Here is a 12,494-nt window from a genome sequence, read left to right on the forward strand (position 1 = left end):
ACATTGGTTTGCTGTTGAGCTCCAGAAATGTGTTATGAACTATGAAACTTCTCCAACCTTTTCATCGGCACGAGGGTGAATAGATAGTGACAGATTTTTATTTATCTATTTATTTTTTGGTTAACTGTTGCTTTAAGTTAAACTGATTCCTGGTGTGCTTCACTGCTGAAGTACACATATGATTAGTTGAAACCAGAAAAGAATATCACTATGATGTTACTCTGACATTTATTGGTATATTCTTTCCTAATCGAAACCAATATATAAATAAAGAGGTGGATAAGTATGCAAGTTTCAGCCATGCTGAAAGGTTATCACAAATTAATAACTAATACTGTGTCAGAGTTGGTATAAAGCTGATTGCTTACTGGTGAATAAAATTTGTTTGGCTTTTGAATTCACTCATATTAAACTGTTGCCTGCTGTGGCACTTGAAGAAACACTTCAACATTGTTCTCTCTTTGACTTTGATTTTGTGTAATTCATTTTCTCCCCTTTATTTTATTTAACGCCGACTGTAGTGTTCTTATTGCCAGGTTTTGAAGCACAGCGGTGAATCCTATTCTGTAAACATGTCGACAAATACATTCTGATTTATTTTTCTGTCATAGTGTTCAATAGCCCTCTTAATGTCATTGCCTTTTAACATCTCTTTAGTACTATGCACTTTTCACTGCTGCACCGAATGTGTGATTTCTCTGCTTCCCCTATCTCACTTAAGCCACACTGTGTGAAATTGAGACCAAATGAATGGATCTGATTGAAATAAAACAAAACAAAGGGCGCATCAATGCATCTTGGTTGCACATTTCAATTGCAAGTGGAACATCACATGCGCTAGGTGGTGCACTGTGTAAGTGAGCAAGTTTATAGGGTTTGATCATTGGTAACAAAATCTGTTGCTCAGTAGCGCCACTTGCGCTGGCCTAGCGGCAATACCTATCAGTCTTGTGTTATTACAGCCCTCATGACCACGACAGTATCAAGTTAACAATACTGGAGCACGGAACTAGTTTTTAGAACTGTCAAAATAAAACAAGCATAGAAAAAAACACGTTGCAACATTTCTTTGTGGCACAAATGTCCAAAGGATATCCCATATATTTTTCAGTAATTGCATTTGGTTTACAAATTTTGTTTTTTCCCCAATTATGTGTTTATAGCTTTAGTTATACGGTCGTATAATATAATTCCTTGCTTTTATTTTTCCGGAAATGTTGCCTACTTTCTGGCGTGTATCTGTGTGTCTTCGGTTAGCTTGACAAAGCTTTGACCACGAATGAGCCAATAGGCTGTGGAAGGCAGAGTTGTCCCTGTGGCCGCCATTAAAGAAAGGAATCCATGAATTCAAATGGAAACCAACAGGAACCGAGGCTGAAAAAATGATCGAAATAATCGTTGAAATATAGGCCGATGGCACATTTCGAGAGGCTTTCACAGGATGTATTTCGTTTTTAGACTAATTTTTGCAATGGAGGAGTAAGACAGGACGTTTTTATTTTTTTAAAGCAGAGACCGTTTTAGGGCTAAGGGGGAGGGGGAGAGTTGCTTCTTTGCTCTCCTTTTCTTTTTGTTTTATGAACAATTTTTGCTCCCTTTAATTTGTTTTTACTGTGCGCTTTTGAGATGTCTTCGTAGCGACCACACAGTCTCTTTTATCCGCTTTTAGCTCCGGTGGGGGAACTGCAATCGGAAGGTTGTTGAATTAACTATCCTCCAGCCAAATGTTACAAAAAATATTTCTCGTTGATTAAGCCTGCACATCTCAGAAAACACAGATCCGCAAATTGTTCTTTATTTCCCGGGACGTGAAATGATGGAGAGTTGGACCTCGCAGTGAAGAAGGATGAGTTCTTGTTATATACCAAACGGGGCCAGCTTGGAGGATTGCCATTCCAATCTATTCTGTCTGGTAAGAGATTTAAAACTAAAGGAAAGCAGCCATTTTTAACTAGCTGAACGGGGGCTAAGCTAACGCTAGCCACACAGGCATCAGTTGATAGGAGCCGAGCTTAGCTAGGCTTACGGCCCTGTCGAGCTGACATAATTTCAGGACAACAAGGTATCCTAGTCCGCTAATGTCGCCGTGTGCACTTGTTTTAACACCTTGCCACTTAGTTGTGACTGCCTGTCCGTTATTGCCTCCTTTCCGCAACATTTTCATTTTCCCGTTCGCCAAAAGCAAAACACTCAAGGTTAACACCACTCGGCTTGCAAAGCTTTCATTTACTACATTTCTCAAGACAGACACAGCAAACACATCCCCCTGCAAGCACGGAAATAACTGTTGTGCATTTTGCTGCCAAAAAGCACGACTGTGCCTGCAGGACGAGTTACTTGTTGTGGCACTTTCTCCCTGTCGCCTCAGCACCTTGTTTATTATTAACTTCCTATCTCGTTGTCATTACATTCCCACTATGTTTTTATCGAGTGGTGGTGTCCCGTGCACCGAACACTTCGTGCACTTTTTTTAGTTTCGCAGAGTTGAAGTCCCTTTCACCGAGTCTGTGCTTCTTGCTGTGAAATGCTGTGTTTGTGCAGAAACAGACTGACAACTCCTGGAGGGGACGACTGTCAACTTGCACGGCTTGTCTATTAAAGCACGCCCCTTATGTTTTGCCCACAAAGCTTTTTTTTCCCTCTCTGCAGCGAGCATGTAACAGCATTGTTCGTGGCAACAGCATTTGTTTTGAAAGCGTTAATTATTTATGTAATATGCCATCATCTTGTTTGTCACTGGCTTAATCTCCTTGGACTTCATTTTCTAGTATTCACACCAACTAGGGCACAGGCCCTGGGCTGATTATATAATCTCTGGCATACATTCCTGGGCTTTACAAACATCCAGGTAGCTACAAATCAGAACTTCACTCTTTACTGCTATAAACTTGGCTCAAGTGTAAAATGGGTCTCCCCTATTTGTCTGTCGCTGAGTATCTTCCTCATCATATCATGTTGACAGTTGTGGCCGGGTGACAGTGCCCCCCTCCAAATAGTTGCGGTTGTGATCCTACTCGCTTGGAGTTCACAGATATTCTTTAAATCCCCTGTGAGATAAACGGTGCAGAGTGAGCCTCAGCTGTGTAGTCCCCAGTCCGAGCCACGTAAAGGTGTTGCTTGAGTGGCTGGCTCCTCTGGCCGGATAATCATGAACTTGATCTGAATGTTTGTTGTTGCAGTTAATTGGCTTGTCAGCAGGCGTAACTACTGTTTTACTTGTTGGTTAGCTAAAGAGTTTGCCCTCATCAGTCCTGGAAGTTGCGGATGTGACTTCTTCAAATGCTGAAATGAAATGCTGAAAAACATTTCAGAAAAAGTTGATTAAATTCAGTTTGATAGACAGTGGAAGTAACATCCTAGGTAGATTTGTTAATATATATATATGTACTCTTCAAAAAGTTGTTAAAAGTTGAGTGAGGAGTAAGAGTAGAAATGCATCAATACTAGTGATGTTGACAAAGAATACAGTATAATGATAATACTACAGAGATACTACACTGCCTTAACCACAAATTGACCCAGCTTCCAAGCTGTCAGCCCCCCTAAAGGTAACATTTCATTGCAGAAAATCCCCACTCTCTCAATACTACTTAGTTGGGTCGATTGTGTGTGTGCTGAACACGTAATTACAATGTTTACGACAGCACTTGGAGGCAGCACTGGCTACAGTGGACAGGCGAGGCAGAGGCTGGTAGTTGTGGTGCTGTGCCTGTCTAGCTGACATTTTCCTGCACACTGAGACTAAGCATAACACCACTGCTGTTATGACTCACTCACTGAACAGACTCCACTTTGTGGTTTTATGGTGAAAGAATGCGAACACATTGTGGGACTTTTTCCCCCCTTAGTTTTTCAGTGGATAGTTTTCTCTGGAGTATGTTTCTACTTGTTGCATACTTTTTTCCTGGTGTTTTAAAGGGGGCTCAATGGATTTAACTCGGTGTGAAATTCAGTTTAAATGTTCCTGTGTTGTGCAGCTATGTCACTGACGTTTCAGGAAATTTGTATTTAGAGCTGCCATGTATTTCAGTTTCGGAGTACGTTTAAACGATTAAAAAAGCACCTGGCAGAAATCTTCAGTTCGGCGATGCATGACTGTGGCACACAATAAATTAACAAGAGCTGTGTGTCCAGTAGCTCAAATGAAACTGGCGAATTTGCATTCTCCTCAACGAAAAATGCAAAGGCACACTTGTTAGTTTCACGTTTGCTGACTGGGTTAACTGTGAGAGGTGGCAGACAGGAAAAGAGACTCATTGGAAGAGGAGCATCTGCAACATGATTTGAGCAGCTTCACCTGTTGCTTGTCTCATATCTTGAAAGGCAGGAAGGCAGCTGTTTGAACACAGTGTTCCTTGCTGAGCCCCAGAACCCTAAGTGGCCAGAGGGAAGGTGAGCAGCTGGCAAAATCAGGGGTCGTAACCCCCCCAAGTACGCGTCACCTCAGGAAAACTTCCTGCCCATATCCAGTGACTTTGGTTTTAGATTGCCCTCGTAATGCCGTAGTGTGATTTCTGGCTTTGGCTTATGAAAGATAAAACTCATGACCCACAAGCAGTTGCTCACATACCTGAACATTTATGAAGACATAGCCAGGGGTGAAAAACCGTGTAGAATCATTGCAGTGCCTGGAAAGCATGAACGTTGGAAGGAAACATGGATATCTTTGGCAGCCTCTGTTTTTGCACACAGGCTGCCACAAATTTATTTTGAAAGAACAGACAGAACAACTGCAGAAGGCACATTTATCCTTGATAGAGCAGTCTGCCTCTTGGATATTGTTGATGAGGAGTGGAGGACTGATGTCTTTGACAGAGGGGCAATTCAGTTCTGCCTCTTCACGCTCAGGAATATGTTAGGACAGAAGTTCATATATTTTGTCTGCAGTTCATAGTTTGCTTTGATACACAATCAGATGTGGTTCGTGCAAACTTTGATCTTGTGACATTTATGACCAAAACAGAACTGATGTACAAACTACAAGCAGTATGACAACATTTTTCTACACTCTAACCATCTCTTACTTTTTTAGTACTATTGAAAATGCAATTTAACAGCTGTGTAATCACTAAATAATGCAGCATACTGTTCATCTGTGCAACTAGAGAGATTGCTTGTAAAGGTTATAACTATAGCATTGAAGGAAAAAATAGTGAATGCAGTTTGTTGTTGTGAATGTTGTTAAGAATGCATTGTTGTTAGGAGTTAAACGCTTGCAGTCAGTGCATTTGTTTCTGTTTCAAACACAGAATAAGTACAGAGATAAACTTAAGTGCTTCAACAGGGACATTTGGTTTGATCCTATTGTTTGTAGAATCATTCATTACTGAAACACATTTTCAGTCTTTATTAGTTACATCCACTCTGAATCCGCTGCTCAAGTACTTATGTCCTGCGTAAACAAAACAGATTTTTCTCGATGTCTTGCGGAAGGAGACCTGTTCCCCTGAAAGTGACTTCCCACATTTTTGTCTAATTCTCCCAAATCAGCTCAGCCGGTTAGATGTGTGTCCTTAAGGTGAACCCTTGCCGCTCTTGAGCTTCCTCAGATCACTTTCTCACCTTTCTCAAACATTTAGACAGTGTAGTCGCTTTTAAGCTCTGTGGAGTTTCTGTTTGATCCAGTTAAAGTTCTCGCCACATCCACAGTCAGTGTCTCGCTGGAAGCGGGAGAACTTGAGTTAATACTTGTCACCTTTTTGCTCCTGAGCATCCAAGGAGTGCGAAAGAGAAAAGATCACTCTGAATCTTAAATGACAATGATGGTGATGATGTAACTCATTTCAACCCTAATGCCCCTGTTAAAGCAATACTGATAACATTACTCATTTAAATGTATCTTTCAAATAACATTGTTGCGTGAGATGCATCTGCACTGATCATTTATTGCAGAGAGTAATGATGATGAAGAATTGAGGTGGCTGTGACAGTTTGATAGTGTAGTGTCTGTTAATGATAATGCTGTTAGATGATGAGGGTGGAGATTCACATAGCCTTAAAATAATAAACACAATACATTAAATTACAGCGGCTAATTGCTTGTTGACATTAATAACACACCATTTGGTTGGCTTTTTCCTGTACACCATATATCATGCTGCATATTCTTAAGGGAGAGATTCATAATGTATTCAATTGCCTACTTGGCAAAGAAACTGCAGCATAGATGCAAACATCCTAATAGTGACAGATACAGTCGCAAAAAAAGGTGATGAATAGAAGTGTAGCGTAAGATGAAGAGCCCAGCCTTCTGCTCTCGTAGGCTGTTGTATTTCATTCACACATTAACAGTGCAGCAGCAGCAGCAGCAGCATTAATCAGTATTTTGGCTGGGACTGCTACTACAGTAGCTAAATCTCAGAAATGAACCAGGTCAAAGTTTCAGTGCCCGCAGGATGTGGTCGTTTGGTTGAAGTTGCTCCGCGTGTACAGTTGTACCGCAGTCAATAACTAGACACATGTCAGTGTTTTCTCGCCGTGCCACTGTAAAAGACGCCTGATACAAGGGAGGCCGACCGTACATTAAACTGTTCAGCTCTCTCATGACCACATGTCACAGACTTGCATGTTTGCTTGAATTAAGAATGCCTTATCACTCTGTTGCTTTTTTAGAAGGTCTGACACCAGCAATTTTTTTTTCCAGTGTTGCTTCATCAATACCTTATGGATGGTTGCTAGTGCAAGTAAGTAGTCTAGGTGTAACTGCCTTATTGCTCTTCTCAAATTTTGATTTGTTTGCGGGTTGAATAGAGAGCAGTTTGCATTGCCGTATGATCCTTGTTGTTGGGGTGTGAAGTTTACACAGAACAAGATACAGTATTTAGGGACGAGTGGCCTTTTAACCCTCTGATACAAATACAATGCACTTTTCCTTGGAAATAACAAAATGTTAGTAACCATATCCACTTATGTTTTGTATTGTATTAGATCTGGCCTCTAAGAGCAGTGGTAATGTACATCTCCCCGGTATTAAGTGGTCGTTGGTTACAGCTATGTTGTCTTCGAAGGCTACTTTAAGTGTGTGTGTATATAATGGATATTTCAGACAAAGCACGCAAATGTAAAAAGAACATGGAAAAAACAATAATGCAATCAATTATAACTAACAGCTAAAATTATTTCGGGCATGGCTGGGGGTTGCCTATTTGAATAAGAGTCAGTCAGCTGGATGCCTGGCTGTCTGACTGCAGACCATGATCACATCTAAAAGTGTCAAACCAATATCTACATGGAGGAGTGGCCCATGATAGAATCTGTAGCGCTCTTCTAAACAAAACCTTTTATAAGGAACACACCATTATCATTGGGCACTGGCCATGGTCAGTAAGATGATGCGGCTGTTCACTTACTAATTGTCTATCTGTGCCGCTCATGTTCTGGTTTCACAGTTAACTGTTGTCTCCACCCTCCCTGTGCTTTGTGTGCACAGATGTTTCCTAGCAAGGTGCAGGTGTAACGTAGTGCTTCTTCTCACACTCCAGCAGGAAGGAGCAGCCTAACTGCTGCAGCTGTGACGTTACATAAAGACCCAGCTCTGCTGCTTTGCAACTCAGAGCTTGTTCTTAGTGCTTGTGTGGGAGCTTTTGAATTTGTCCCGAGCCAGATTGTTCGTCAGAGATCATGATGTTTCGATCATGTGGCCCGACAACTGCCGTGTTTAGTTGTGACACTACAATGAAACCTTGGGCTTTTGTTTGCTTGCCAGTCTCCTTTTCCCTGGAGTTAGTGGTGGAACAAATTAAACACAGGCTTTCTGTTTATTGCTGATGCATACGGTGTATACTTCATAACTGTGGAATAACAATCTAGCTGTTGTGTGTTACCCGGACATGTACAGGTGTCATTAATACAGTAATTTCTTTTTAACCTCAGGTTTATTCATGATTTGTCAACCGGTGTGTGTGCTAAATATGTCTCGCGGCATACTAACTTGTTGTGATCTAGCTCTGCTCCAGCTGACTCCACACAATGCTCTGTTTTGACGGTCCTCAACCTACCTGCCCCCTCCAGCCCCCCCAGCCCCCCCCACAGCACCATCACAACTAACACCACAAATCTCCCAGCTTATCCCTAGCCAGGCGAAAGACCACCGCTCCGCCACAACCATGGGTAATCACTTGTTCAGGCTCAGCGCCTCTGCACTTGAGTTAAGATATCCCCTGAATTGTAATGGATTAATTGGTTGAATATACAGAGGGACAGCTTGCCAACTCAGCCTGAACGGAATAGGACTAAACGGCATGAAAATGAACAGTCCATGTTCGCACAGATTACTTGAAATGTCTACAAGGATAGATAGAGGACCAAGATTGCTAGTGGAAATGGGGATGTATGCCTAAGGCATCGTGTGTGTGTTCTTTGCAGTAGTTGGTGTGTGTGTATGTGTGCATGTGTTTAGGTAGACATGGGTAGACTGTCGGCGCTTGGGTGATAAGCAGCAGTGCTAGCTAGCAGTGGAGCGTAATGTTCCTGCTTTAACACTTAATAACCCCGCCAGTGATTTACTGCCTATGAGGCTTTTTCCTGTGTGTTTTGTTCTCTCTATAAAAGCCAGACAGCGTTTATAGAAAGGCAAAGCACCCCCCCAGCACTCACCAATAATGAGGATTAAGGTGGTGAGACCACATTTACCAGCATTAGTTTTTTTTTCCTATTTGTGTTTCGAACATATTGTTCATGGTGATATTGAAAGGACCCGAAGCACAAGTACACAGTTCTTTGTAGAAACAAACAAATGTCCCACATTTTTTGGGCAATTTCCATTTCAGTCAAACACAATAGTGCGCTGTTTTCTTGTCATCTACTGTGTATCTTTCGATCTTCCAATTTCCCCCGGTTTTTTTGTGTTCTTTCTTCAACTTTGACAGCCTGGGCGTCTTGTTGTCAGAAGTAGTTGGTGGGTGAACTGCCCCATAAAAGAGGATTAATACCTAGTCTTTACACTCTGCTCAGCACATGTTTACTCCAAGGTGCTGAGTGGATCCTGAAGCAGCGACTCTGCACACTAACAATCTCCTTTTCTCCTTCTTCCCCCTCCCTTGTTTTGCAGGCTGACTTGACAGGGATCAAATGGAAGAGGTTTGTGTGGCAGGGTCCCACCTCTGCACCCATCCTCTTCCCGGTGACAGAGGAGGACCCCATCCTATGCAGCTTCAGCCGCTGCTTGAAGGCAGACGTGCTGAGTGTATGGCGGCGCAGCCAGCGGCAGGGCCGGAGGGAGCTTTGGCTCTTTTGGTGGGGGGACGACCCCAACTTCGCCGATCTCATCCACCATGAGCTTGCAGGTAAGGGCCTCTTGGCATACACATAAGGGCATGTTTTTATTTATTGAGCTGTGCAGGTACATTCTCTTCTCTTTCTCTTTCCTCACTACATGTACGTCAGAGGTCAGGGTCGGTTATTGGATAACACTGAAGGTGCTTGTAGGATTTGTTTTAATGGGGTGTTCTCTGACACACGTGTATATTATGGTAAAGGTCATTAATTATGCTCTTTCATACTCTAATTTAGCTGTCTACTTTACTATGTTTTTTGAAAAAAATAATATTTTTCTTGTACTGTCCATTGCTACAGCACCTATATTCCCCCTCTGTTTAAGTGTCTGTCTCTTAATGACATCACAGTGTTACAAAGTCCTTACGGCTTGTTTGAGGTGTCTGAATACTGGCTGTTACATTTCTCCATGGAGTGTGCGTTTTGATACTTTCACAGTATTCATTTAGCAACTAGACCTGCTTTATGATAAAAATAACAAGGAAATCACACTTTCTACAGTAACAACTTATCTTGCTGCTGCATAATAGTTAGGCAAATAGTTAGACAAGTTAGGCTCGCTAGTTGTTTTGGCAAATTATATTATTAAAGAGAGAAAAGGGACTGCTATTCACTGTCTTTGAGTCACTGCTCTGGTGAGAAAATAATCTATGAATATGAAATTCACCTCATCTACAAATGCACCTTTTGTTGGATTCACTCAAGGTTATATAGCTAAAAGAGTGATGGCTGTAAAAGATAGCTGGAAGTGTAGAGGGCTCACAGCTTTTGTAAAAGCAGCACTTGAACATCGATCACCCTGTCAAGATATGTTATTGGTTTGTACAATGAAAAATGATACAGATTTCGTTGCTTGATTGTCAGGTAGGTAGAGGGGAGATGCCCTGTATGTGAGAGCCTCAGGGAAATGTTAAGATCTGTGTGATGAGATACTTCCCTAATGCCCCCTCTTAACCCTCCTCTGACTGATAAGCCAGCCGGCCAGGTTGGTAGTGCCAACACCTGCAGGGCAACCCTCTCTCTCTAGGGAGACAGTGGGCATCGCACTGTTTCATTATTGCATGTGTGTTTGAGACAGGGGCGTCATGTCTAAGTGACCGCTGGCCTACAGCAGATGGAAGCGGCACCTTGCATTTTATTCTTTTATTTTTGTATTTTTTAGTTGAACAAGTAATCTAAAGTCACATGTCGCCATTCCACATAGGACAAGCAAGAGAGGAAGAAGGTAGAGGGAGCGGAGCTCAGTCCGATTTTAACTTGAGAGAGAGAGAGAGAGAGAGAGAGAGAGACCCTGCATGCAGGAGCAGCCATGTGGAAACGAAGCAAATGCATCCACCCCCCACTTTCCTCTTTTCCCTCTTCAGTAACAGTAACATTAGAGTTGGAAGATGGAAAAGGCCATCTTTATTCATGCTTTCTGCCATGTAGATTGAACTTTGGAGTCTGAGCCAAGCACAGCCTGTCTGTGACCCTCCTTCATTATGGGACATTGTGCCTGAAGTGGACTCAAAATGGGAGCTGAAGGCTACGATGGGCAGCTCATTCAGGCCTAACGGGTCCTGGTAATTACCTGAAGTGTCTGGCTCGGGCTCTCTAATGGAGTGTGCCACATTTCAAGCAGGACGGGATGGTATGGGGAATCTATATTTGGCAATTGTTGGAGTCAGAGCTAAGTTCTTACACTGGTTTTGGGACAACACCTTCCTGTGTTTCAGAAAGTAGAAATTAAATAATTGAATATTGACCAAAAAAATCTTCCTTCCAGGTATTTCCAAACAAAATGATGAATCGTGTTATGGCAGGGCTCTTGGCACAACCCATTTCAGATCTGTTCTTTTAATTCTTGATAAACAGCACAGGTACAGGGCATTTTTTCTCCTTAGAATGATCTTTACATGGACAGTCACAGAGACGTTCATCCCGGGCACCTGATGAGATTCTTCACATTCCCCAGTCCTCCTGTTCCTCAAGTGTCTTGCACCCTCACTCAACTGCATCTCAGTGTGAATGGTTCCCAGATGGGTGGTGTAATCCGTGTTTCCTGTTTTGGACGCTGCTGTTCCTTTCTCTCTGGTGGAAGATGTCTTCCTCCGTCTTTTGAGCCTTTTCCCCTCCTGTAGCTGCTGTGGGACTGCCAGTGAAATGAAGCAGAGCGGCCCCTCTAGATGGATCTAAAGTCAGCCAGAGGGCTTCTTTCTCTCGTCCTCCTTCCCCCAACAACCATGTGCAGCTGCTGATCAGTGTGTTCAGGATGGTGTGTCCTGAGACCTGAAAACACAGCTGAGCTGGAGATGGAGGAATGTTGGGACATTGTTTAAATGTGGCCATGATGCACAGGTTTACATGTAAAGCCATCAATCTTCCTCTCTCTATGACGACTGTCCTCAAGTGTTGCCATTTGAACAGCTATGAATACTTTGGCCTTCTGACGTGGACTACAGGTTGGTCTAACCAGGGCTTTTGTAGCAGAGGACATCAGTTTTTTCTGCTAAGGCACCAGATTCTTGCTGGTTTTCGGTCTGACCATCTAATTGGAAATAAGTCGACATCATGTGAATGCTGATGGAATCAGAAATTGAAGGTTGTCTTGTTTCCTGAGCATCAGGATTGAAGATCACTGCTCTGGCAGAGTGTTTGCGTGTGTGTGGATGATGATTGACAGTCTGTTGCGTTTGTGGACTCTCCTGGGTGCTCTGCCTGTGGAGGCGCGAATCGACAAATACCAGCAGAGTTGGCAGGGCAGGCAACTGCAGGACCCAGCCCAACCTGTCGACTCAACTTGAATGTCACAACTGTTGTCGCCTTTAAAACGCCACACTGTTTTTCTTCTCGACTAGTTCGATAGATGTTTTTTTGCCTTTGGTCCTGGCATGTCTTGGGAATTCTTAAAAAGTCTTTTTTTTTATTTCTTTTTGTGTTTTCAGTCTCTTTTTTAGTGTTTAGTGCAATGTTGGCGGTAAACATGAAAATCCGCTCTTTTCCTTTCATTTCAGCAAGCTGAAATGGCACTTGCTCATTCCCCCCCCCCCCCCCCACCCCCTCCACCCTCATTAGATTAGCGGCCTGTGAAAGTCTTTTAATTTTGAGCAAGTGCCATTTCTGTATACCAGCGTGCCAGTAATCCCTTCTCTCCAGGGAGATGAGGGGAGAATGAGTGAGCTAGAGAGATGAGAGTAGTGAAGGGCGGAAAACTTGAGGGATCTTTTAACGTCTGACACTTA

General features: G+C 42.7%; 1 protein-coding gene across 1 annotated transcript in view; it reads left to right on the forward strand.

Moving 5' to 3' along the window:
* Positions 1-1,280: 1,280 nt before the first annotated feature.
* Positions 1,281-12,494, forward strand: part of med13a (mediator complex subunit 13a) — a 79,851-nt gene continuing 68,637 nt past the window's right edge. Inside the window, exons 1-2 of the mRNA XM_030437929.1 lie at positions 1,281-1,912; positions 9,050-9,284. Coding sequence (XP_030293789.1) covers positions 1,847-1,912; positions 9,050-9,284 — 301 coding nt within the window. The 5' untranslated portion in view covers positions 1,281-1,846. The remainder of the gene's footprint in view (positions 1,913-9,049; positions 9,285-12,494) is intronic.

Source organism: Sparus aurata, chromosome 13 (assembly GCF_900880675.1).
Source record: "Sparus aurata chromosome 13, fSpaAur1.1, whole genome shotgun sequence".
NCBI lineage: Eukaryota > Metazoa > Chordata > Actinopteri > Spariformes > Sparidae > Sparus > Sparus aurata.